Source organism: Cladophialophora yegresii (assembly GCF_000585515.1).
Source record: "Cladophialophora yegresii CBS 114405 chromosome Unknown aczIN-supercont1.4, whole genome shotgun sequence".
NCBI classification, from domain to species: Eukaryota; Fungi; Ascomycota; class Eurotiomycetes; order Chaetothyriales; family Herpotrichiellaceae; genus Cladophialophora; species Cladophialophora yegresii.
Genome location: NW_006913048.1, coordinates 3,488,030 through 3,513,556, shown reverse-complemented (window position 1 = coordinate 3,513,556; position 25,527 = coordinate 3,488,030). Strand labels below are relative to the sequence as shown.

Sequence of the window (25,527 nt, the reverse complement as noted above, 5' to 3'; positions counted from 1 at the left end):
CTCTCCTTCGACGGGGAGGCAGCTGAGCTTTGCTTCAACATGGGAAGTGGCTGGAAAATGTTGGCTGAACGCCACCCCGAGATTGTGAAGTTGGCCCTCAGGGCCGGCGAAATCACTTCTGCACTGGATCAATCTTGCCGTGCGGGACAGGGCTGCCTAACTTTTCCCCAGCTTGCCCTACTGGCGATTGTTTTCCAACATGATCTATACAGCCTGGAATGCCCTGCGGACCATTCAAGCTCTCCGCACGACGCATGTTGCTGGATATCCGAGATCTGTCGCTTCGCCTTGCAGATATACAGCGACGTTGTTCTTTTCCCCGCGCCGGAAACATCCGGAGTCAGACAGCGACTAGCCGCGCAGCTCTGGAGACCCTTAGCAGCCTACAACGCTGCTCACAGTCCTGATACTGATACTCGCTATCGAGAGCTGATACTCTGGGCAACTGTCATGGGAGCGGTCGCATCCGAGGCCACGATGCACCGAGAGTGGTATCTGCGGCAACTGGTCAAAACGGTGATTGACCAGAACATCAGCTGGGAGATCTTCAGGTGTTGCCTGGCTAGGTTTCTCTGGTGGGAAGACACTCTCGGCGAGCACGTCCGCGATATCTGGAAAGACGTGTGGTGTCTTGCCCATGCGGACGGCTTCACTAACATACCATCAGCCTCAGTGATTCCAAGTCAGTGCACTGATATATAACGGTTACAGCAATTGGCGCGGCTCTGTGATGGCGCAGTGCAGTCCAGAACTGGTGTCGCGCTAACAAAAAGTATGCCTCGTGTCCAGCGTACATTTGGGGGCCGCATCCTCTGCCTGGGACATGCTGGGCTGATTTGGCGTGATCTGCTGGGCACGAGTCACTGTTTCATGAACCTCGCTTCCGAGAACATGGCACCCTTCACTCTATCTGTCACTCCCTTCGCGTAACGAATCGGCAAGTGGCAACGGTAAGTTCCCCCTATCTCGCCGTTGGTTACCGGTGCCATGGGTGACGCCTTGTGCACCCTGTCATGTGTCGGTGCACGCGGGTTGATTCGTCTTAGTTTGTGGTGCCTCTATCTACGAAGCTTACCTAGAGCTTACCAGTGGTGGCCCAATCGATTGGTGCAGCAGGGATGCTTGCGGACAACTCCCGAGATTCTTATCTTTCGAAGCTTGACCGCTACGAGCACGTCCGCAACATTTCTCTCTGGCCTTGGATACACGGGACGGTGCCAAGCTCCAGACCACGATACTCCGTACCCCCATTGTTACCGACTTAGGCCGTTATTTATTGTATCGCAACCCCACGCCGCCTTCGTCCGGAGTGTTGTCGGTCTGAAATTCTTCCTTGTCCTGTGTCCTTCCAAGAGGACCCCCTATGGAGCCTGCTCAAGAGAAACAAGCTGGTGCCGCCGGCGAACCATTCGCGACCGACGTTGGTAGCGATGGATTTGATCAAGATGACAAGGACATGGCCAGAATGGGCAAGAAACAGGAGTTTAGTCGAAACTTCAATTGGATCAGCAGTGTTGGCTTCACATCCTGCACCATGGGCACTTGATATGTTCATCTTCCCTCACCCGACGAGCAATCGAGGACTAACTGCAGGCTCACGGAGTTTGTTGCCTTGAACAACTTCCAGATGCTTGTCGACGGTGGCACGTCGACCATGTTTTGGAGTTATACCTGGATCATAGCCGGACAGTTCTTCATCGTCCTCAGTCTGGCCGAGATGGCTTCCATGGCACCAACAGCTGGCGGGTGAGTGGATTCTGCCACGACCACCTGGTACCATAGTCAGACTGACTTCGCTGGACAGACAATACCACTGGGTCAGCGAATTTGCTCCTCGACGCTATCAAAAAGCCTTGAGCTACACCTCCGGATGGCTCAGTTCGACATGTTGGGAGTCCTTCGTTGCGTCAGACTGCATGTTCGCTGCACAACTTATCTTCGCCCTTGTGCAATTACAGAACCCCGACTTCGAGATCCACAACTACTATACGGCCCTTACGAGTATTCTGATCGGAAGTATCGTGACAGCCATCAATGTGTTGGGTGCAAAGAAGCTTGCGTTACTGGAGAATGTGTTTGTTACGCTGCACGTTGCCTCCTTTCTCGTCGTGCTTATCACGGTCGCTGTTGCTTCACCCAAGAATGACGCGAAGGAGGTCTTCACCACCTTTACCAACAACGGCGGCAACTATCCGCTAAGTAGGTCGCCCTCTGTGGAAACCCTGGGGGCCATGGTGATTTATGGCGCCCGGGGGTTTAACTCTTGTGAGCACATGCTGACACGGTGCGTAGTGGGACTCGCCGTCATGGTCGGCCAGGTCCCAGCCATGTGGAACGTCCTTGCTTCCGACGCAGTTGCTCACCTCTGTAAGTTGCAGCGACCATAAAATGGCAAGCCCGGGGCAAGCACTGACATGGATATCAAGCCGAGGAAGTCAAAAACGCCAGCGTCGTGACACCCAAGACGATGTTCTGGGCCTACATGCTGAACATCCCCCTCGCGTTCGCGATGCTGCTGGTCTTTCTTTTCGCCATGACCGATGTCGAGGCCGCAGTCGGCGAAACCTTCCCCTTTGTCTGGATCCTGCAGAACTCGCTGTCTACGGCCGGCGCCCAAGCCATCACGGCCATCATGTTCATCTTGGTGTTTATGATCGCCGTGTCCTGCTTCGCCTCCACGAGCCGCCAGCTATTTGCATTCGCCAGGGATAACGGCATGCCTTTCCCGACGTGGTTGAAAAGGGTGAATCCCCGGTTGAATGTTGCGGCCAATAGCTGCCTCGTCACCTGGGGATACACGGTCGTCATGTCGTTGATCTACCTTGGCTCCCCGGTCGCGTTCAACGCCATCATCAGCTTGGCCATCGTGGCGCTGATGGCCACGTACGCGATTAGCATCGCCTGTGTGCTCTGGCGGAGGATCGTCCACCCGAGCACATTGCCGCCTGTGTATTGGAGCCTGGGGAGACGGGGTACTGCGGTCAACACGTTGGGTTTGGTGTACGCGATTTTTGCATTCTTTTGGGCATTCTGGCCCATCTACTGGAAGCCTACGGCCGATGAGGTAAGTTGAATACCGCCCGATCAGTAGATTCGTGTTGTGCTGACATGCTGGCTGCAGATGAATTGGGCGATAGTCATATTTGCCGGCGTCATGCTGATCTCTGCTGTCAACTACGCCCTCTCGGCGCATAGGACGTATACAGGGCCCGTGGCTACTTGTGAAGGGCGGCAGGATGGGTAGTTCAATCATTCATTCACATACATACATACCAATGACGTTTGAAGGTTGTCGACCTTGGAAGTACCGGTAGAGACCGTGGATTACATCATACCATTCAAGCCGAGAAGTTGTCAATCTCAGAAGTGAGGAATGCAAAGACCAATCATTGGTCCTTTGACTCTTGAGGTTGTTCATCTAAAGTAAGCAATGAGAATACCAACGGCGCTGGATGTTTGCCCCATCTAGAGTAGTTACCAAGTGCAGGGACCAACCAATCAACGTCGAAAAGTCGTCCCATTCGGAGTACGACATGCTCCAATGCAGGTAGGTACATGTCTCCTCGAAGGGCTCCGAGCCTCCTGCGTTTTCCATAATAGTCGAGATCAAGCAAGCCCTGACTACAGACTGTGTAAACGCATGATGAGGCGTCGTGCACGTGAATCTCGACCATGCCACCGTCGGCAACAGCTGGGAAGCGCTGTGTGACAGTGACACCTCGATCCTCCGCAAACAAGAAGAATACCCTGAGAAGTAAAAGTAATTATCTGCTTAAAGTCACATACCTCACTATAGCATACAACATATCAGACAGTACTGGCAACTGGATGCACGGCAGAATGTCTCCATGCAGCATTCCACTAACAACGATTCCAACCACTGCTAGCATGCAGACGGATTGATCCGCGTTCTCGCATCCTTATCACCACCGCTGATCACCTTGAAGTAAAAGCTACCGTCCCGACCCTGCAGTAATCCCACTCTATCGTCCTCTTCCCCGATATCCTGCTCCCGAGGTAAGAGCCCGCCACCACCGCCATGTCCCCGTCGTCCCGCCGCAGCCACGGCCCACGCGACGAGTCCGAACAGCGTCAGTCTGACTTTGGCGTCGCGCACGTCTCCTCTTGACGCGGTCCGCACGGCAAGCACGGCCAGGGTACAACCCACCGCGATGTACGCGAGACAGCACCAGCCCAAGAACACTAGCGCAGGAATCGAAACCTTGATGACTAACATTGGTACCCGAGTCTGTTGTAGCAGGTTTGCCCGAGGGGAACTCAGGCCGCCAATAGTGGCCATGATGACAGGCGAGTATAGGCTTGCCCACGTCTGCGCAAAGGCCGTGCTCGAGTTCTGCACGGCGGCCTGTTTGAGGATCGTCTGTAGCGTCGCGCTCGTGCCGGAGACCGAGGACGAAATGTGCCCGCCGTGCCAGATTTCCGAGATCGTTCCGTTCGGTGCCGGAGTGGTCTCCAAGTCCCTGATGGAACCGTTGAACCAATTGTACTCGACATGGAGAGATTGGTAGCTGCATGCGATGACGCTGTCGTAAACGGGATTCGGACCCTTGAAGAAGCCTGCGTCGAGGGAGAGGTCGGCGTTGGCGAGGACGGCGGTGGATGCAAATCTGGTGGCGAAGGCAACGTAGACTTTATTGATAAGTTGGCTGTCGGGCATAAGCGGGATGTTTGGATCCGGGGCGCCCGTGTCTGGGTTGTATCCAAAGGGGTTGTAGGGTTCGGTGAGACCTTCGTCCATGAAGAAAGCCAGCCTACGTGGGACAGGTCATCAGCAAGAGCAGACGCAAACCATGCGTGGTACTAACTCACAGAATATTGGAATCGACCTTGAACGCCAAGGCAGGATAGTCTGTGCCAGGCACAGAAACGTTCGTCTCGGATCCACCCAGGGAACCCCAGAAATTGGGACTGCAGTAGAAGCCGGAGTACAAATCCTCGGGACCCCAGACGTCAAAGTTGCACGACGTGGTGACAGGCTTGCACTGCGAGGTAATGCCGATCGTGGAAGCACGGTAGTCGACATATGGTGAGAGACTTTGAGTTTTGGGAAGCAGGAGTGCCATGTCGCCGACGTCGGATGCGACGACTCGAATCTCCGAGGTCTGTGAGCTGTTGTGGTACAGAAAGAGCATCTCGTTATGTTCGGCAAGGAATGCTTCATTGGAGATGAGGTTGTTGATCGAACAGGGAAACCCGAAATTCTCTTCCCTCTTTACAGACAGGCACTGCTCAGATAAGCCGCGCCCGGATCCCTGTACAATGCTGTCCACTCTCACTTGGTCGTACTGGATCGTTTCCGTCGTGTAGTGCACCAAGGTATCAGCACTGAACATCAGAGTCGCCATGAGGAAGCAAACACTGAGCATGAGCCCGGCTTGGAGAAGAAGCCCGGGAGAGCGTGGTGCCTTCTTTCGTTGCTGCCGGAAGCATCGATATGAAACGTATCGTCGCAGTCTGTCAGGAGAAGCCAGGAGCATTCCTATCAGCAAGCTGAGTTGATATGGAGTTGGTAATTCATCGGCTTTCGGTAACTTGGAAGCCTCGGCCATCGATTGTGCCGTCTTCCAAGTCCACAGTTGCATGAGGAATCCCGAGAGAAGGCCCGCGATCTGTGTGGCTCGTCCCGTAACGAACGTCAACCATGCTGGAGTAGTTGTCAGCGATTCTCATCTACAAAGCTGAGAGGCTGTCATACTTGCGGGGACGTTGAGTAGTATATAGGCCCTTTGCCTGCTGTCGGTCCATCCGATGGGGTCGAAGAAGAGACCTCTCTGAGGCTTCACTCGGTAGACCGAAACTAGGACAGCCAGCGTACCTAGAATGAGTAGCATCGAGCCGTGTATGCACAGCAGAGGAAACCAGAGCTCTTTCCATATTGCAGCGCGCCGAAATGGCTGTGCTGTCAGAGTTTCCTCCGAGCTGCCTACCAGGCGCTGCGATCGAGGAACAGCAGGCTGGCCCACAATAGTTTCGGCATAGATAGGCTCCCCATAGAGCTGGCCGTTCTCCACTCGGGTGTCTGGATGACCTGCGGTTGTGTTCTGATCGGATTCTGTGTTCAAGGTGTCGAGCAGCTCGTATAAGTCACTGTGACTTTCACCGTTCAGCTGTCTGCGATGGAGCGAGGAGCGCCAGCTGGTAGGCGAGCCGATACGAAGATCTCGGAAGCCGGGCACATTCCTCAGATGTCGAGGCGGGCTATCTTGGCTCTGCATTACCCCAACTCACAGGCGCGGGATGGCAACCAGAGGCGCGGATTGAATGCAGTGGCAGCGGATCAGGGCAGAGGCGGGAGTTGCAAACATGCTATAGTATATGATTTTGCACCTTGAAGTCCTATTCCCCTAAAAGCGTCATCACGAAGAAACACCTCCCTGATAAAGTCCTGACACAAGTGCCTCCTTACCCCTTGGACGCGTCCGGTATCTTCAAACGCTGAGATGCTGCAAGGCAACTGGACGTCGGTAGGCAGCCATAGGTCGTCGAGGATGGCAGTGGTCGATGAGCCGCAGACGAACCTATCGATAGCGTCGGCGGCCAGCGAATCCGATCGACTGAGTCACGGGTGGTCCGCATGACGACTTACCAAGGGCAGCGTCGCCTGAGATTACTTTCCTTTGGTGTAATGGCCGAGTGCTTGGATGTTTGGCTGCTTGGCTAGGCGGCGTGCGAAGGAGCACAAACCGCAGCCCTGCGCAGGTACGAGAAGCGCTGGAAAGGCGTCACAGCAAATCGCCGAAGTTACCAGCTTGCAGCTGCTGCGGGCTCAAGACACGCATTCTTCTTCTCTTGGGGTCGCAATATGATAGGGAGACAGAATACGAACGTGAGAGACCGGCGGAGAGCCAGTGTTCAAATGACTGGCGTCGGACAATTTTGTGTGACGCGACTAACGTGTCCGCCCCGATTCTTGCCCGTTGCCGCTGCCAGGGCCTCAGTCGGGACAGGACAAGTCACCGCTGCTATTGGACGAGAGACTGGAGATTTCTGAGAGCCTCGACTATGTTCAAGTCTTCGCTAGACTTTGGATTTCACCCTTCCAGACCAGCGTTCGAGTTGCACCATACTATATGCTCATTTGTAGTTCCTGTCCATCGCTTCGACCACCAGCTACAGCTCACTCCTCCAGCTGGGCGCATTTCTGTGGAGCACCACCAAACAATTCCTTGAAATGGAGCGCATAGAAGGCATTGAACCCTTCTAGCTCCGCAACCAGGGCCGTGGTGTTCTGAGCGCAGCACGCGCGAGTAGGGGTGCATGACCTGGCGCATCTCGGAGGCCAGCATGAACAACCGACGGCTGACCTGTTGCGATCTTGGCAATCGGCCTTGAGGTAAAATGAGAGCTGCTCGAGGTTGTGGATGAGGTTCTGCTTGGAGTTACAGATGACACTTTCGCCCGCACGCATGATCGTGCCTTCGAAAATCTGCTGGTCGTCGATGGGGATGCCGTCGAAGTCCGAGAGTTCGACAGAGCTGACCAGGGTCGGTTGGAGAGCGGTGAGCAGTAGCACAAGAATCAGGTTCAGCTGGTAAATGAATCTCGCCATATTGTTCTTTTGGGTGTGCACTTCTCTGCCCAAGGTGCTCTGTGGTATGTGCCTGTGCATGAATTCAAGGTCGATAGTAGGTGGGCTGAGCGCGTAGGAGATCCGACACTTATACCTATCGCGATACCTCCTCACGAACTTCGTATTCTTGAGACCGATGGCGGCTGGCTCTCCTGTTGCAATTGTGAGTCCTACCAGTTCGCCCGAGACTTTTCCTTCAGACCACGGCTGGGCAACATGCAGGCAGGGGTACCATTACCTCCTGTCCCAATATAGTTCAGCCAGACTGCCCCCAAATACTTCTCCAGTGACGCAGGTTGGTTAGCCGTGCAAGGGAGAATAGATGTTGGCTCGATGGCCAAGAATGTCCGCCAGGGCAGAGCCGTGTTCGGCTGCACAGTGCAAGACGTGTTCGAAATGACTTGCGAGGTGCTGTCGTACTACAGGGATGGGCAACCATTTTTCACTTCTGGCATTCCCCTGTTTGCAACAAGCTAGAAACGAGCTGGTCTTTGTGACTGACTCACCAAGTAGCAAAAGTTCCTCAAAGATTCCCGTAATTCGCAGTTTTACAAGAGCACCGGTGTGCGATCTAAAACTCGTAAACGTGTAGGGGCTAGTCGGAGGGTCCTGAGTGGCCGAAGAGACAAGGTTGAAGCCGGAAGGGTCGGAGCAGGCCAGAATCCAGCGCATGATTGGCCTGAGGGCTTCGTATTGTATTCCCAGGCATCCGCCACATGATTTCGAAGCCTCGATCAGTCGTTACAGCAGCCAGCTTCCACAATCACTGCGACTGTGTCGACACTGCTGGAAGCGGGCTTGCCTGATTTGAGTGGCAATAGAGTCAACTTACGAGCATGGATTCAAAGATTGCTGCACTGCCACCCGTACCAAAATTCTGCCTCGCGAAGGGAGGGAGGATAGGTTCCCGAAAGACGCCTGTGCCTGTAGCGGCATTGGCAGCAATGCTCGGCGCCGATGTCTGGTTGGCTGCAAGAGCATCTCGAAGCGAGGTGCACGTCCAGTTTGAGATCTCGGGCCTAGGCGAAGGTCCAGGCCCCGGCTTCACGTGGAACATGTCGATGAGAAACGGAGCATATCAATGAACCAAAGGGGTCTGAGAGATAACGAAAAACTGTATATGCAATAGAAACTAGTCCTGTGTTAAGGACAGCTGATACTGAGTGGTGAGAGATGAAAAGAACGCTGGAGGGCGCGTTACTGTAGTTGCGCGTAAGGGCGCCAAAGAGGTGAATCGAGCCTCTCCTTATACACATGCCATGCTGCCTCACTGCCATCTCACCGCCACCTCATCAATGCCTCGCCATCTATTCATCTACCAGTATCCCTAATGCCTCTCCTACGTCTAATGTCTCTGAGGTGAGGACAATACAAATGCGCACAGGTACTGTCACCGGCTGTGATCACTGATGTCGGATGCTGGATCAGGATCGCGATAGTGGTATTGCCACTATCGCTAGCTATAAGCCCGATTATCCTAGACTAAGCAAAGCAAACCACCTGCCTGCCCTACACTGGGCGTGCTCTTCATTCTGAACAATGACTATTGTGAGAGGATACGCTAGATCCATATAAATGATACGGACAGCCACATGCATGCGCGACTTGGTTTGCCATTCTAAGGGTCCGATACGCCGTCTTCGCCTGTTGATCGTCTTAGTCGTCACGGTTCGTCACGTATGTAGGTATGTATGTAGATGGGTGTAGGCCTGTATGTCCATTCCGAATATATGTACGGAGTACGCGTGTATGTACTTAGTCAGCCAGTCAGTCAGTCCATCCGCGTGGCATCAGACCTGCTTGGACGGCGTCCTCGCGTGGCCGTTGATGTATCGATGTTTCGGAGGGGTTCTAGACAGTCCAAGCAAGCGCAGCGGCTTCAGGAACGGCTTCAGGAAGGGCTCGAAAAAGGTGTAGAAGATCCAGTAGAGCAGGCTGAGGGGGGCGAAGATCCCCATTGGCAGAGCGTTGAGCATGATGTGACCTATTTTGAGGGTGCAGTTGTGTCAGTGTGCGCAGGTAGAAACAACGAGCGAGCATAAATATCTTTGTGGAAGCATTTCCTCCAGGCCGGTCACTCGGGGTTCTACAGCTCAGAGAGAAAAGAGAGATGGGCAAGACGAGACACTCACCCCAGAAGACCGGTCTCCTTTTAATCAACCCGTACATCTCGGTCCTCATGATCTCTGTCGCCCCATCCCATTTCCAGGGGCCAACGAGCCGAAACTTGGTATTGAAGTTGGCGCCAAAGGCCCATGCGATGAAGACTTTTCTACCGTACTTCAGGACGTCGAGGATGGACGGTGCGGCACCCATGTCCAGGGCGAGCTGATAGGCGTAAGATTCGTGATCGACGCCGTGGCGGACGCGGGCGCCGGCTCGGGGCTTCAACTTGTACCATTCTTCGGCGTCCGGGTCGTACGACGGGGAGAGGTGCCGCAGGTTCGACTCGGGGAGGAGGTTGAGGATTCGGAGGATCCAGAGCTGGGCTTGGAATTCTGCAAGCGGTGGAATTGCGCCTGGCATGAGTACGTGGTGAGCAGGGTAGTAATTATGAGGACACGGGCGATTGGAAACTTACCGAGCTGGGGCCGGATGAAGCCTATGAACGCAATGGTCTCGTCACCCTCTTTCCAGAGAGAACGAACATTAGCATCTCTGGAATCAGGATACCCCGGGCTCAAGAACGGGAACGACAAGTGACTGTAGCCTGTCGCGAAGATGAGGACATCCGGCTTAATCTTCACGGTCTCGATGTACTTTGACTCTACGGAGTCGTTCTTCTTGAAATGGATAATGCCTTCGTCGTCAATATACTCGGGCCATGGAGCGAATTCGACGCTCCGCTCGGTCTGTTCGATCCTGGGAAGGTCGATCTTGCTGTTTTTCCACTGACCGAATTTGCCGTACGTGTGATAACGCGTATTGAAGTACGGCTGTATCCTGGTGGACTTGACAAAGAGGACTGGTGTGGTCAGTGCCTGGGGGAGGACCTCGGGCATGCGGAAGAATACACACCTTGAGACATGTGATAGCCTTTAACAATCGCAGCATGCTGACCATAACCATAACGCGTATTGTTGAGCAACATCCAAGCGCCTTTGGTCCACCAGTCGTAGAAAAGCCATTGCCACCGGTGATTCCTCAGCTTCGGGTGCGCATACGCCGTGTCAAACAGACTGTTCCAGTTCGTATCAATTGGAGAGGCATTATGTTCTGGTTCTTGCTCGCCATTAACGACAAAACGTTCGACATGCTGCGACGGATTGGTCATCTAACGAGCTTGCCATACGGAAATACACCGCTTACCTTTGGTGCCAGGACAAATCCGCCTCGGTGGGAAAGCGTCACTGTCTTGACGGGAGAAGTCACAGCAAAGTAGGCCATGTCCATTGCCGTTTCCCCCACGCCGAGAATCACGACATTGCTGCCCTCCTTGAAGATTTCCCGGCTCTTGTACTGCGAGGAATGAAGCACTGTCGGCACCTTCTCAATCCCAGGAATGCTCGGCACAACGGTTTCCACGTGCAGCCCCGTGCACACCGCAACCGCATCGCAGGCCCATTCCTCAGTCCTTCCGTCCGGTGAAGAGTACGTGACGACATGACCATTACCGCCTTTAGCCCGTCGTACATTCGTCACCTTGGTGTTCAAGTTGATATGTGGCCGTAACTTGAAGTGGTCTGCATAGTCCTCGAGGTAGTCGACATAGTCTTCAAGCTGGAGAAAATCGTTGTCGCCACTGGGATAGCGCCCCTTGGGAATCCTAAAGTCAGAGAAGGTAGTCAAGAACTTCGACGACACCATCTGTATGGGGGTCAGTGCTGTCAGCCATTATGGCGGTGAAGGGATATAAGCTCACCTCGCCTTCCGGGTATGTGCGGTAGCGGAAGGTGCCTCCAATGCCATCCTGGGCTTCGAAGAGTTTGGCTTCGATCGGCGCAACGTGGAACCGCTGACTGGCTTCAAGGAGGTATTTCAGAGTCACTAGGCCTCCAGGCCCGGCTCCAATGATAGCAACATGCATGCTTTGCACCTGGCTCACCAAACAGAAGTTTTGCGCGACAATCACGACACAGAAACTTGGGGAATGGAAACAAAAGCTGTGTAACGTGGAATCTTCAGGGATTAGATCCCTTACGCCTCGGGAACTGGGAAAACCCCGTCCCACTCGCCATGATCTCCCCACCTGTACGTCGAAGAATCTGGTTGTCGGTACCATTGCTCATGGTGAGTGACAACGTGTTCGTGCTGGCACCATTGGACCGATAACTTAGCTTATGCAGGGTCAGCCTGTCACCTGCGCCCACACGCAGCGCGAATTGCTCCGAGACAGCACGCATCATGCAGTATAGCCAAATCAGAGGGAGGATCTGCCCAAGGAAGCGAGAAGGAGGGCCCTAGAGTGAGCAAACCAGAGCTGTTGTTGAGGCAAGCGGGCAGGTCGGCTAGCTGTCCTGTTGACGGTTCGTTTGATAGTCACCGATAGTTCATGGGGCCACATGACTCGCGTTATGGCAACTAAAGGCGCGACGCACCGGACGGGCGAGTCTTGCCTGTCTCGCCTGCGCCATCGGCACCGCCCGATAGAGCAACATAGCCGGGGCCTTTTCCGGACGGCGAATCTTTTTCATGCGACAACGACACGACAAGCACACACGTCCGTCAAACATCCTCGCTATCGACCCAGCACTCCTCTGAGAGCCTCTCGCTCGCCTCTCTCGCTCAGCCTGATTCCTCGGCTTCTACAACATATTATACCCCATCCACAAATGGCGTCCACCCTAGCCATCGGTGTTGGCATCGCAGCTGCAGCATTCTTCGTACGGCTTTCTTGCCTCTCTTCTCTCGCTCTGTACTAATGTAATCCACAGGGCCGCGCCGGCCTCGTCGCCTTCCGCCGCTACCGCAATCCCAATGGCCTCAACGCACTCGGCCGGCCTTTTTACAAAGGTGGCTTCGAGCAGAAGATGACGAAACGAGAAGCGTCGTTGATCCTCGACCTGAGCGAACGCACATTGACGAAAGACAAAATACGCAAGAATCATCGAGCACTCATGCTGTCAAATCATCCGGATCGAGGGGGAAGCCCGTATTTGGCAAGTAAGGTGAATGAGGCGAAAGAGCTTCTGGAAAGAGAAGGGCCCCGAACTTGAGGCCGGCTGACTTCGAAGAATGTACATTATAAGCTGGGCGGAATCGTCATCCTTGCAACGCATAGCGCAGGTGTTTTGGAACCGGATTGATGCGGATGGACAGCGCATAGCGGATTTTCATCTGCTCTCGGATTCGTTTGGCGATACATAAGACTTTGAGCTGGTCGGGCATCATTGGAGACTTAAGACTTTATCTCCTCTCGCTATGGATATGGTATGTGGAACTCTTTCGGTCCCAGGGGGAGAAAGGAAGAACAGGAGGAGACGGGATCAGAGGACTTTCTCATGATATGATTCCTTCCATTTAGGTTGAGAGGGCATCAGCCTCTATATGTGACTGGGACCCGAGACATGGGAAGCAATCTCCAAATGTCTGTCATCAAACCTCAGAGGTCTTACTCCAAGTCAAACTCTGGTCTCCTATCGAATAAAGACAATGTACCCTCCTAGAGCTCAGACGGATCTCCTCGGCACCGAGAGGGAAACGGTAGTCGGACACATAATGCTCAAGGAACCGTGAAGTAGCTTACAGTTGCCCGGAACCACACAACACGAAATATACATCATGTCCGCTATAGGGTCACGGAGTCCACTCCCTTTACAGTAGCTATTCATCACGGCCCGGATGATAACCCGTTGACGACGCATAACAAGTCGTCAGAACTTCACCTCGCCATCGGCTCACACTTCTCGAACCATCCCTCCAGGAACGCATTGAATTCGCTTTCAACCTCCCAAACGAGGACATGCCCCTTGCCCTCCCAGACCTCGAAATGCGCCCCTCCGGCCTCCCCCCCAAGCTGGTCCCTCAACATGCCAAAATGATGAAAATCAATCATACGATCCTGCGTGCCATGCACGACGCAGATTCTCTCCCTCCCCACGACGTCGCCTATCCGTTTTATGGCGTCGGCGGATTTGTAGTGCCAGCCCGCCGCAATCGCCTGGAGTGTGAACCCTTTGCGCGTAAAGCCCGCTTTATCCATCCGTTTCTGCAGTTCACCAGCGGCAAACCGATCACGATTCGTGGGGAAATTCTTCGTCGGGTCTTCATTCTCGGTATCTTCTTGGGCGAGCCATTCGTCCGAGAACAAGCGGTGCGCGATCTCGTCGAGTTGCACGTCAATGTCCCGCGGGACGAACATGTTGATCCTGTTGCGCAGGTTCTCGATGAACGGGATCGTGCGCACCAGGCGCGGCGCCGTGGAGATCAAGGCAAGAGAAGCAATGTAGTCGGGGATCAGGAGGGAGAGTTCCTGCGCGATCATGCCGCCCATGCTGATGCCTATGACGTGCAAGGCCCGGCTTGGAGGGGAGGGGTTTGTGGATGCGGTTGAAGACGGTAGCGGTGACGGCAACCAGCCGGCGACTTGCAACAGTTCGATCACATCGCGGGCCATTTCAGAGGTCGAGTAGCGACAGGACGGTTTGTCGCTGAGGCCCATGCCACGGTTGTCAAGGATGAGGCAGGAGTATCGGCTCGACCGGTCGTGGCCGAAGTACTTGGTTTGGCGCTTCCATGCTGTGCGGAACGCGCCCAGGCCCATTATCCACTACGGAAAGAAATGTCAGATGAGAATGTGGTAGAAATCGAGACCTACGATAGGCAAACACATTGCAGGTGCTGACATTGCCGCCGGTGCTGGGCCTGGGTTGTTCCGCAGCTTCTGTTCCAACCACCTCTCACGAAAAGGGTCGATGCATTACTTAGCCAGTCTCAACCCATTCGTGCCCGAGAGCCCATCAGGTCTCGGCCAGCATGGGGCTCCCGTCGCCTTCAGGCACCTCCCCTTCAGCAGGTCCTTCACAGCAGCGAGGCTGCTTCGTTGCACACAAGGTAAACAGCTGCTCGAGAATATGGAGGCACCTACTACAAGCTTGACATCTCCTTGTCCATGAATCTCATAGTAAAGCTTGATCGGACCTCCAGCCCGTTCTTTCGCGACCTCAGTATAGCCCTTCTTGGTAGGCGGTAACTCCCATTCAACTGTGTTGAACGCCGGGTAGGAGATAATTTCCGCGGCTTTGAGGGGCATGGCACGGCCTTGATAATCAAAAGCGACGGTAACTTGATTGAGAGCACACTTTGACGCTTTGTGGAGAAAGTGCGCTTGAGAAGCGATCGTGTGAGAAGGTCGCGTGCCCGTGATGTAATGTCAGCTGAAGAACAAGTGCCAACCGGACCGGCGACGGGACCCGACGAGGCTGGCGAGGCTGAGGAAGGACGGCAATGCTAGATGGAAGGCTTGGGAAGGGTCTAACACGAACTTCGGATATCAAACGAGTCTACTGCAAGCGTGATGGAGTCGGACAGCAATCGTGGCTTCGAAAATGAGATCAGGATGCAAGATTGTCGAGGCTGCATGATTTCATGAGAAGGAATTAGCCCGGCTCTAAGCTGTGTCTGTACGTCATCGGCGCTACCATTAGCACCCGGCTGTAACTCGCATGGTGCGGGTGGTCGCAAGCAGGACAAGGTCATTATTGCATATGACAAGAACAAGAAAGGGACGCGCAGTCATATAGACAGAACGACGGCTTCCTATTTTGTACGCAGTACCTTGAATCGGTTATGAACCTCAGCTCAGCTCGTCACTCGTTCTCATGGCCTCGGCCTGGGTGAACTTCGGTGCTGGGGCTTGTCGCGCCAGAGGCCGCTGCATATCGATGTACACAGTCCGCGACACAACAGCGAGGCTCTCGGAGTGAGCGTGGCACCTTGCTTGAATCTTACTCAGTGGAGCGTGTGGACTTGGGTTTTCTGAGAGTTGCCGGGTTCAACATACTAATGAGAGTTTCATTTCCAAGATTGGAAAGAGTAAGGAGTACCTCGGGATGATCCGCATAGGATCTCGAAATGACTGGAGCAGCAAAGTCATCATGCGTGTCGCTGATCGCTGTCACCAGGTGTCACCATGTAGGTACCATGCAAAATATACGCGTACTTACATCATCAAACACCCAAGATCACCAGAAAGGCGCAAACGTGTACGTACGAGTAAGCGTCGATGCAAATCACCGGGTCCTCTCGCCGGATAAGATCAATTGTAAAGGTTAATTGCCCCTGATCAGCACAGCGCCGGCGAAGGCTACGCATCTGCGGGCCATTCCAAGATCGCGCTACAAACCTCACGCAATGGATGAGATCTTGTCAATCCTGCCGATCCCAGACGGTGGGGTTGACTGTTTAGGGCCTTGGGCGATTTGACCTGTGAGCTGATTGTCACGTCGGACTAGAGGTGTGCAGTTTTTACTACACAAGATGCCAAAGTCCACGTTGTGGGAAACAACGATTCAATTCACGGAAGTGTTCTCCAGCTGACGAAAAGCATATCCACGCCGCCCGTGCGCTGGTACATGTCAATGAAACTCATTCCGTTATAGTAAATGTATCCTGCTCAACGCACAGGCCCGACAGTCCCACTCACTTTAACCTCGTCGACATCGTAGCACGTGCATGAGTCGACTCATCGGTGCTTTTAGGTATCTGTCTTGCGGAGCGCGGATGTTAATATGGATTTTCTTCTCCAAGATGTAGGTGTCATCGTTCCGATCCCGTTCGTCCTCAAGCCCTCGCACGAAAGACGCCCTTCAACTGCATAGCGCTGAATCCTGCACCCGGCCTTTTCTGTTTTCTGGGGTTTTCGTAGTCAAGAAATACACATAATAAGTAAAGTGATGCCGGAAAATCTTCCTAAATGAGTGTCGAAAATAACCGTCGTCGGAGTTAATGGGCGGACGTGGTTGCCTCGCTGGCTCGGTCAAATCATACGCCATTACTGATCCATCCTGAACATCTCGTCGTCGTCCATGTGAATGTCCCTGTCGTCGCTGCGATCTCGGTAATTGCGCTCGTCAGAGAGGTTTTGTGTCAAGGTAGGAGGACGCATCTGCAGCAGCGGATTATATACAGTTGTCAATGTGCTGTCAGATGACTTGCTGTTGAAAGATTGATATTGTTGTGGCAATGGTGGTACAGGTGGCACGTCAGCACCGAGATAGGATGGCTTTGTACGAGGCGTCCCATTGCCGAACGAGAGCCCAGCCGTGGCAGCGGCCAGAGTACCGTCGTCGGTCCCGGAGGTGCTCGGACGGAAGTCGACGCCGGAGAGTCGGTGAGGTGGCAGACCTGGTGAGTGGAAGCTCTCAGCATAGGAGCTGGACGCAACGGATCGATAGGAACGCGAGAAGCCATTGCTGCTGCTACTGAATCGCTTCGAGTTCGGAACAGGGTATGCTGCTTCACTCATGGGAGGGGGTGTGGTCTCCACCGAGCTGAGCTCGTCTTGCATTTCGGACGACGAGAAACCTGGCGACGCAGAGGAGTCTTCGCTTGGGTCGACCGCTGCGGTCTCGAGCTCGAACTGAGTAGCTGTCGGGTTCTCCACTGTCATGTTACACAACACCGAGGCTGCCTCAAGCAATTGGACTTGTTGATGCTTGGAGATCAGCAGTTTAGACGTAATTGCCCATGCTGGATCATGTTCCCATCTGACATTCCGGATATTAGTAAAAGTGTGGACAGGCCTCTAGAAAAACATACAAGTGCTTGGTGAGGCAGCTGCTGTGCTTGTATCCCTTCCCGCAGGTATCACACCGCAGCTCTGCCGCAGACTTCTTGCCCTCGCCCTTAATAAGGTATGAGCCCTCACTTGCCCTTCTGTTCCGGCTCTTGAGGTTCTTGGACGAAGACTGGTTGTCCTCATCGTTGGAATTATCGTCGAGGGCATCGTTGTCTTGGCCAGGAGTTGCACGGGCTGCGGCGTCAAAGTACGAGTGCATGCTTGGTCTACCACTCATCGACTGAGATTCTGCGGTCTTCCTGGACCCCATACTCCTCCGATGGTGTTGTATGGGCATCCCGGCCAATTCGCCTTGGTCTCTCAATGCGGCAGCAATGGCTGCTTGGGCGGTGCTAGAGGCTCCGGCGTTGACACTTTTCCGCCGGTTGACTCGGTGGGAAGGGTTCGTAGCAGACAGTGAGACAGAGTGGGAGTGTTGTCGACTGCCTGTCGAAGGGTGCCTCGAGGAAAAACTGCCAGAAGCTGGACGGGAAGTCGGCAGCTCCTTCGTTTAGAAAAGACAAGTCAGCACGGGCACTTGGTCGAGAACGGGCCATGACTCGACTCACTTTTGAGGATGCCATGTTGTGAATGTTTAGGGTGAGTGTCAGACGACTCCCGAGCTCAAAACCGTAGACAGTCTTGAGACTTGAGAGCCGTCAAGAAACGATGGTGACCAAAAAGTGGTGAGAGGGAGCTTTGTGTGTTGTGTGTTGTGGGGTGGGGATGCCGCGAGAATTCGATGGGTTGACGAGCGCGAGGGGGAACCGACGGAGCGGGCAACTGCAGGAACAGAACAGCTGTTCGAAAGACGGGATAGATCGACCTGTCACGGTGGACTCGAGTATAGTAGACTCCCAAAACTACTTTCCAATGGGAACGTTGGTCCAGCAGGTGAGGGTAGGTGAGTGAGTGAGCGAGTGGCCTGCGACCTCGCCCTGTTGGAGTGGGAGCGTGAGCGCGAGCGTGGAACAGCGGAAATAGTTCAGTGGACTTTTTATTAGGAATTTGCTTCGTGACTTGCGCGCAGCGGGTGAATAGCGTGGTTTGCCGATCGATGATCGTGGCTGTGGAGTTCACGCCGGATACAGACGCCTCTGGGTCTGTCCAAGGGCTACTGGATTTGGCACCTAGATGTCTGTCAAGAAACAAAGTTGGCACAGGACTCCAGCAACGACGTGTAGAAGAGGTTGAGAGGGTCGAAGATGATGCGTGAGGCCTTCTCTTTTTTTTGGCAGGCCTGCTGATCGAGCCGATTGCAGAACCCTCGTGCTGATATTATTTCTCTGGCCTTCTCCTCCTGACCTTTTGTCTGACTGGCTGACCGTGTTCCTTGCTTCTGCCGCCCTTCGCTGCGGGGTCGCCCGTGCCTGGGCCTAAGCGTCTCAAGGCTCGCGCAGCTGGAAATTAATCGCAGCGAGTTCAGGTCCAGTGCACTGGCAATTGTTTCAGCATCACGGGCGGCTGAAGAAATTATTTCTGGATCGAGCGCGCGTCTGTGCACATGCAACCGCGTCCTGAAATTCGATGGCGGGATCGGGTGGAAAAGAAAAATGTTGGCAAACAAACACGATGACAATGATCCGAGGAATGGATCAGCCTGCGATGGACACGGGACGGGATCACAGGTCTGGGGCCTTGGACCGTGGTGTGCGGTGCACCAGCGATGGTAAAACATGGGGCAGAAAGCCCAAAAGAGCATGGCCCGATCAGGTCATGCACAGCTCAAGGTCATGGGTCAGGTCTCGAAAGCCAGGGCTGATGGGCTAAAAGCGCCATCAGACTCTCTCGCTCCGTACCTGACTAAAAACTGCCTGGCTTCACCCCAGGCGCCAAACCACAGAAGCTCACGATGTTTCCCCTCTCTAAACTCTCCAAATGTCTGGACCGACCGGACACGGCTCGAAGGTTTACCCACTGCGACCGCGGTACCAAGACCACAGAAGCTGTCCAACGGAATGCCTCTTGTGGGCTTGGACGGAGAGGAACAATGGTGGCTCGACTGAGCCGCCCTCAAGGTATCATTTGGCACTGCGAGGAGGTGGTGCTCATAACACTCGTGGCAATGATGAGCGCTTCTCGGTATCCGCTCCAGAACCGACCGCAGCCGCAACTCCGCCAATCAGCCAGTCCTCCTCACGGCCGCGAAAGGGTGTGCTGATTGGTGCAGTCCCGCCACTCAGGCTGGCTGGCAGGTAGAAGGCACACTATTGGCCGTGATATTCTGGTAGAGCGGGGACAAAGGCAAACACTAGCAAGCAATAGGCACGTCGCCAGCTTGCGGCAAAGTGGCTAAGGCCTGTTTGAGGACGTGTGGGACACCCAGGAGTCGCCTTGTCAAACCAGCGACAGGCTTCAAGCGGATCCAAGCCATGCTTCCCAAATGCCAAACGGGCATGCGAACTCATGCAGAAGAGCAGTACCCAGGTACGGTACGGGGCAAGTTCTGACAGGTCAGTTTGCAGACCAAGTGCGAGCTTGCGAGCCAACAACAAGCGAGGTCGCCTGACGGGCGCAAGGCAACAAAAATCACGCACGTTTGGGAAGCCCACGATGCCGTCATCGTGCCGGCGTGTGGCTTGCAATGCATGGCTTGCGTAAGATACGGCGTCGTCCCGTGGCCCCGTGGCACTTTTCGTTTTGAGTAATACACTCTTTGTGCACGAGGTCAGTATCGTCACAGGCCTGCATGGGTTCGTCACCGTCGAGAGATCTGGAGACGGCACGCACGCGGGAGCTATCCAAGTCTATGAATCCGAGTCGGTACAGAGGTACTCCCCTGGATACGCGGTCAGCGGACTTGGGACGGAGTGCTCGTCCGAGTCTCATCGATTCCAGACAGACAGATCAGCCAAATAATGTCGGCCGCAGACTCATCCGCACAGAACCGAGACTTGTCGATCAAATCGGAGTGCTGAGCCCCAAAAATATCCCCATTGGAGAATTCACAAACCATCCTGACCGACCCCAATCTGCCGAAGCGTCCGTTTCGGAGCTTTGGCATAGCGAACACACAGCCCACCTCCACCCAGCATTTTGCGGACCGAGCCTGGTGCGTTAGAACGACGTTCGAAGATGAATGATCCCTTTCCCCTTGTAACTCAGAGAAACCTTCTGTCCATGTCCTCATTCACCGGATCCCAGTATGTGGAAGCAACTCGGTCTGGGTACCAGGTAGGTAGCCCTGTCTGTTGTGGTAGGGAAGCCCGACAGTCTAACGCTATCGCGAAAGGCGGCGGGGGTTTCAGGTCCAGGCGAGCCTCGGTCCAGACTGACTACCGTAAGAGTTTGCCCCAGCTTTTGCAGCCCTCGTTGTCCAGCTTGACGGCGGAGGCCTGTTCGTTCTACCCCAGTATTGTGCCTAACCACACAGTAGATGCTGCGATGCTGATGCCGCGCAGCCGCTTCGGGCGAGGTAACAATGAATTGCAGTTCTAACACAGTACCTCAGTAAGCCCCTGCTGCACCACATGGCAGATCATCTGTATGTCGCCCGAAATCGGCAGGCTAAGAAGTCCAAGGGGCACTACCCCGTATGCACGGCTCTTAAAGTTTATCGCCGCTATCAAGATTGCTGATAACGTTGCTCGCTATCGCAAGAAAAGACGCGCATTCTGCTCCGCGACAGTAAGCAACAGCTATCACAAAGGCCGCCTGCCCAGCTACCGGCTCAGTGCAGAAACTCAGGCTTGAAACGATCACCGGGGTGAATCTCGGGCTCGTTCTGAACGTCCATACCATTTGGGTGCTTGTTCACGTTCTCCCGCTACACACATTGAGAGGCGACCGTATTTGCTTAGCCCGACAGCTGGCTAGCTTGCAGTATGCACATTGCCCCCCAAAGAGGGGAAGCACTGCACCGAGTACACATAGCGAGGGATACCTGGCACTCTCAACGCTGGACCTGTGGTGAAGCCCCACCACTGGATCTTTCGGCTCCCATGTCGGCATTCGAGGGTAGGTATTGTGATATTCGACTGTGCCCTGTTGTATCGAGGCTCGGTCACTGTAGAAGAAGCCACAACAGCGACTGAGTACCGGGTGCTCGCCTGCACAGAGAGCGTCGGTTCGCCGCGTACTAGGCCATCACTGCACGCTGTCCAGCTCGCCAGTAGTCAGCGACGCGGCGTGCCTGGTTCTTTTAGTCGGAGCCGGACATCGTGCGCTGTTCCTCTGCGCTCGCTATTTGCTCGAGCCTGTGCAAGGCTGTGCAGCTTATCTCTCCCCTCTTATTCCTCCGGCAGGCCTCACTTGCTATTGGAAGGCGAGTCCGTCAACTCTTCGCCGGGCGCCGCGTGTGTGGTCGGACTCTGGATTGAGGCTCTAAGGAACAGCCGTTTGCTGTCGCTTGTGGCTAGTGATTCAATATGGTGTCGTTATGGCGGTCTCCGAGAGGCCCAATCAAACCTCCGCTTGCTTTGCTTGTGCCTGCTGCGCATTCCCTTTCGCTTTTGGTTCCCGGCGCCACGGATGTGAGTGCTGTCACTGACTGCTATTATTGCCGTCACATATTTTCCACTTCCTCGAGCTGCCCAAGTAAAATTACCTGCGTGCCGATCCATGACAGTTGGCAACCCTCATTCTCAACGCAGACGGGCATTATTTTTCATTATCGTCACTGCATTGTGAATCAAGCATCCAGAATCCGAATCCCCACCCATTGTTGACAGGGGCTCGAAATCCATCTCCATTGCATTTCCAGCTGCCATCACGTCACTGCAGAGACAAGAGTCGTACCCGAACCTGGTCCTGCAGTGACACCTGAACCCGGCACACAATGGCGTCCACCACAACACAATCCTGGGCCGCCGCAACGCAGTCATGGGCCTCGTGGTTACTAGATTCGTACGCCTCGTCCGTGTCGCCTCTGGCCACGGACACATCGTTTCACCACCACGAAGACTCGCAATCAATCTCTGAGTCGTCGTACCACGAAAGCCACTCTTCCGTGTCCTCTATATCGCTGTCCTCTGCCTATGGACCTTACGTGAAATCCGGGCGCGGCGGTGCCGGCAATTTCACCTGGGACACGGATCTCCAGCTCGCCCCAGGATCAAGCTCCCCAGTCGACCTTGAAGCAAACATGCCGCAAAGACAGACATCTCTAGCTGAGCGTCGCAACGCAGCGGCCCGGCTTGAACACATAGACACAAGGGAAACGATGCGCCTGCGCCAGAACTCCGCGCAATATCGAAACCTCGGTCGCGGTGGGGCTGGAAACTACGCTTCTACCGACACGCTGCCCATCCAACGAAGCGTCACCCTCCCTGCGACTTTAATATCGCCGAGCACGCCCAAGCCGCCTAGCCCGAAACATCAGAATCTACATCCTAACGTGCATGCGGGTCGAGGTGGTGCAGGCAATTATGCTGCTGCGGTTGAGTTGAGTGGCCGAGCAGAGACCGGGAGGGAACAAGAGGAAAGACTTGCTGCTGAGCAGAGGCGGGAACAGATCGTTGAAGAGGTGGACGGGTTAATCCAACCTCCTCCAGGCGCGTGGCTTGGTGGAAGGAGGAAGAGTGAAGCCACGTACGACCAGGTGTGACTGATAATGAGCGGATCTCAAGAGCAAGATCAGCAGTGCATTATCGGGGCTCAGTCAGCGGAACTGGAGAGGGTTGTATCATTCCTGGAGGCCTTGCGTCGTGCCTGAGAGCTGGGACACCGAAGGTTGGGGTGACAAGGACGGTATTCCGTCAGGCTTGCCACCTGATATCACAAGGCGATGGCCCGCACTTCTAACTACTGTCCCATGGCGTCCAGCGACATTGAAGCCAGGACTTTCCAAGTAGGTCCCAATACCGCGCCGATGCCAATCAGCATGACCGGCGACGCACATCCCACCAACGTTGAAGCTTCGAGCTAGACAACCTTTGCCAACGCCTGTAACATGGAAATGTCTACACCTCCAACGTCACGAAATCCTCACCCGGTCGATTCATCGCCGCAGACAACAAAGATGGGAGACTATGTTACCATTGTCAAAAAGCTCGACCTCGCCACTCCTGGTCCAGCTAATTCCCAGTTCTTTCTCTGCTGTGCGCACCGTATTTCCACAGCTACGTCACCCATCTGACTTCTTAAGGGTTTTGGCCGCAACGCCTCGCACAGCCTGAGAATCGACCTTCGGTCACAACCGCATGAGGTCAACAGCCTGCAGTATACGTGTACCGTGTATGGTGCGCTGCACACCCGTACGCATAAGCGCTAACGCCGTCCATGGGAGCACGTGGACCAGACTCCTTGAAAGAAGCAGGGCGTGCGTGAGTGGGTGAGACTGGATCCACCAGACACCTCGTGATGTCGATGAAACCAGAAAATTCTTGACCAAGAATGCGAATGCCAACGCCGGAGACGTTTACGAGCGAACGCAATTTGTAATGCCAGCCAGCCAGCCTTGTTCCACCAGCGATACATGAAAGTTATATCCCCTAGACGCCGAGAGAATGGGTCTGATGAACTGTGGGAAGTGAGTGTAGATACAGTAGATGATAATGATAAATGATAGATGAAAGATGGAGACGGAGATACCTCGATCGCGATATCCACCCTTAAGAGGTAGAAAGAATAATATAATGTCTAGCTACTACCTGCTATCTCATTCTCAATTTGGAGGCTATCTCATCCTCACCCTCATCCTCATCCTCTTTCACAACGTCACACCTCCACCCCAGTACATGAGTACACCGGTAGGGTACCCGTGTTCCAGCTCACCGAGCCTCCCGCCCAGACTGACAGGGGAGCGTTACTTGCCCTCCAGGACTCTGCTATAATATAATACAGTATAGTAGGTCAATGATTCCCGTGTCCCGTTGTCCGGCCCCATCCACGCCAGCCCAGCTCAGCTTGCCTAGTGACGCAAGTCATCTCACCACTTCGCTATCCCCGCCATTGGGACCAGCGTGAGCAACAGCGTGGTCAACAATGAGTGAGTGTTTGGGCATCGCCATCGTCTCAACTAAGTCTGATTGCCCACGCGGAGGGCTAGTCCCTCAGCTATGACTAAGTAGTCATGTATTGCTGCCCGTGCTCGTGCCCGTGGGCGTGCCTTGCCTCACATGGCGTAGGGCAGGGGCAGGAAGGGAAGGAAAAAGCGTTGCCTGCATACCAGAGCGCGCGCAACGGTGGAAAATCTGCCTCAAGTAAAGACAATGCAAGTGGCCTTCCTCGGCGCTCGTCGTCTTCAATCAATCAATCCAGTTCTTCTGCTGGGCATCGACGATGGGAAGGGAAGGGAAGGGACGTGGATCAGGTATACCTGCTGTATTCTGCGATCGATATATCTGCTATATTCTGGTGTGTGTGTGTGTGTGTGTGTGTGTGTGTGTGTGTGTGTGTGTGTGTGTGTGTGTGTGTGTGTGTGTGTGTGTGTGTGTATCTTGGTTTTCTCGGATACCCTAGGTAGATGAGGCTGTAGATGTCGCATTCATTTCACCAAGTACGAGGTGGTGTCTAAGTAACTTGAGTATCACCTCCAGGGTAATTCGCCGGCCTTGCGAACGGATTCGAGTGCTTGGGGTCTCCAGCGTCATTGTTTGACCTGAGCAAACACATCTCTGACTGATTACAGTAGTACATTGACTCGTGTACGCGTATAGACTGGTCAGATTACGCAAAGACAGAGAGAGACAACATCAAAGCAAGCGCCAGTACACTACAACTGCACCAGGTCACAGAGTGAGGACACGCGGTAAGGGGTTTTCTGTCGTGGTCTATCCTATCCTATCCTATGCAGTGCGATACTGTCCTCCTACCTTTTGTTCCAATCTGCTCTGCTCTACTGTGTCCGCTTTCTCCCGTGATGGCCTGGTGAACGAGGCAAAGTATGTAGGGAGTCCCGAATGGCGGCGAGGCGCGGTACGGCATCCAGTACAGGAAGGGAAGGCATTAGATGTTTTGGTGTAAATTTGACAAATACACAAGAGCATTTCAAAAGGCTTATCTATTTGCTTGCTTGCTTGCTTGCTTGCTTGCTTGCTTGCTTGCTTGCTTGCCTGCCAGCTCACTGTTGTAGCTCGCTAGCTGCCTACCTGCCCTTCTTACTACTGTAGCTTGCTAGCTGGCCGCCGAGCCGCTGAATGATGAAACACATTGTGTCACAGTGTCACTTTGCCACCGACGTGCCAGTATATCCCGCCTCAGCTAAAGATCTTGTCAAAGTACTTCATAAAGGTGTTCCTGCCAGATATCTCAAGTCAGCGGAACGTATCCTCTCCGT

The 25,527-nt window shown here is 54.2% G+C and overlaps 8 protein-coding genes across 8 annotated transcripts; 3 read left to right on the top strand and 5 right to left on the bottom strand.

The window, feature by feature from the left end:
* Positions 1-1,363: 1,363 nt before the first annotated feature.
* A1O7_06620 (uncharacterized protein) lies at positions 1,364-3,244 on the top strand (the record flags this gene model as incomplete). The annotated part of the gene is made up of 6 exons (XM_007760621.1): positions 1,364-1,513; positions 1,574-1,746; positions 1,805-2,199; positions 2,293-2,367; positions 2,427-3,064; positions 3,122-3,244. 6 exons carry the CDS (start codon positions 1,364-1,366, stop codon positions 3,242-3,244), a joined length of 1,554 nt encoding a protein of 517 aa, XP_007758811.1.
* Positions 3,245-3,883: 639 nt separating this feature from the next.
* Positions 3,884-6,236, bottom strand: A1O7_06619 (uncharacterized protein; the record flags this gene model as incomplete). The annotated part of the gene is made up of 3 exons (XM_007760620.1): positions 3,884-4,772; positions 4,831-5,665; positions 5,717-6,236. 3 exons carry the CDS (start codon positions 6,234-6,236, stop codon positions 3,884-3,886), a joined length of 2,244 nt encoding a protein of 747 aa, XP_007758810.1.
* A 902-nt stretch (positions 6,237-7,138) lies between these two features.
* Positions 7,139-7,570, bottom strand: A1O7_06618 (uncharacterized protein; the record flags this gene model as incomplete). The annotated part of the gene is made up of 2 exons (XM_007760619.1): positions 7,139-7,283; positions 7,326-7,570. The coding sequence occupies 2 exons, from the start codon at positions 7,568-7,570 to the stop codon at positions 7,139-7,141; spliced, it is 390 nt and encodes a 129-aa protein (XP_007758809.1).
* Positions 7,571-9,381: 1,811 nt separating this feature from the next.
* A1O7_06617 (uncharacterized protein) lies at positions 9,382-11,618 on the bottom strand (the record flags this gene model as incomplete). The annotated part of the gene is made up of 6 exons (XM_007760618.1): positions 9,382-9,575; positions 9,724-10,110; positions 10,173-10,556; positions 10,610-10,847; positions 10,901-11,398; positions 11,454-11,618. The coding sequence occupies 6 exons, from the start codon at positions 11,616-11,618 to the stop codon at positions 9,382-9,384; spliced, it is 1,866 nt and encodes a 621-aa protein (XP_007758808.1).
* A 745-nt stretch (positions 11,619-12,363) lies between these two features.
* A1O7_06616 (DnaJ like subfamily C member 19) lies at positions 12,364-12,747 on the top strand (the record flags this gene model as incomplete). The annotated part of the gene is made up of 2 exons (XM_007760617.1): positions 12,364-12,414; positions 12,466-12,747. 2 exons carry the CDS (start codon positions 12,364-12,366, stop codon positions 12,745-12,747), a joined length of 333 nt encoding a protein of 110 aa, XP_007758807.1.
* Positions 12,748-13,412: 665 nt separating this feature from the next.
* A1O7_06615 (uncharacterized protein) lies at positions 13,413-14,783 on the bottom strand (the record flags this gene model as incomplete). The annotated part of the gene is made up of 2 exons (XM_007760616.1): positions 13,413-14,300; positions 14,619-14,783. 2 exons carry the CDS (start codon positions 14,781-14,783, stop codon positions 13,413-13,415), a joined length of 1,053 nt encoding a protein of 350 aa, XP_007758806.1.
* Positions 14,784-16,523: 1,740 nt separating this feature from the next.
* Positions 16,524-17,893, bottom strand: A1O7_06614 (uncharacterized protein; the record flags this gene model as incomplete). Its single annotated transcript, XM_007760615.1, has 3 exons — positions 16,524-17,238; positions 17,291-17,814; positions 17,879-17,893. 3 exons carry the CDS (start codon positions 17,891-17,893, stop codon positions 16,524-16,526), a joined length of 1,254 nt encoding a protein of 417 aa, XP_007758805.1.
* A 4,193-nt stretch (positions 17,894-22,086) lies between these two features.
* Positions 22,087-22,854, top strand: A1O7_06613 (uncharacterized protein; the record flags this gene model as incomplete). Its single annotated transcript, XM_007760614.1, has 1 exon — positions 22,087-22,854. One exon carries the CDS (start codon positions 22,087-22,089, stop codon positions 22,852-22,854), a length of 768 nt encoding a protein of 255 aa, XP_007758804.1.
* Between the last annotated feature and the right edge of the window lie 2,673 nt (positions 22,855-25,527).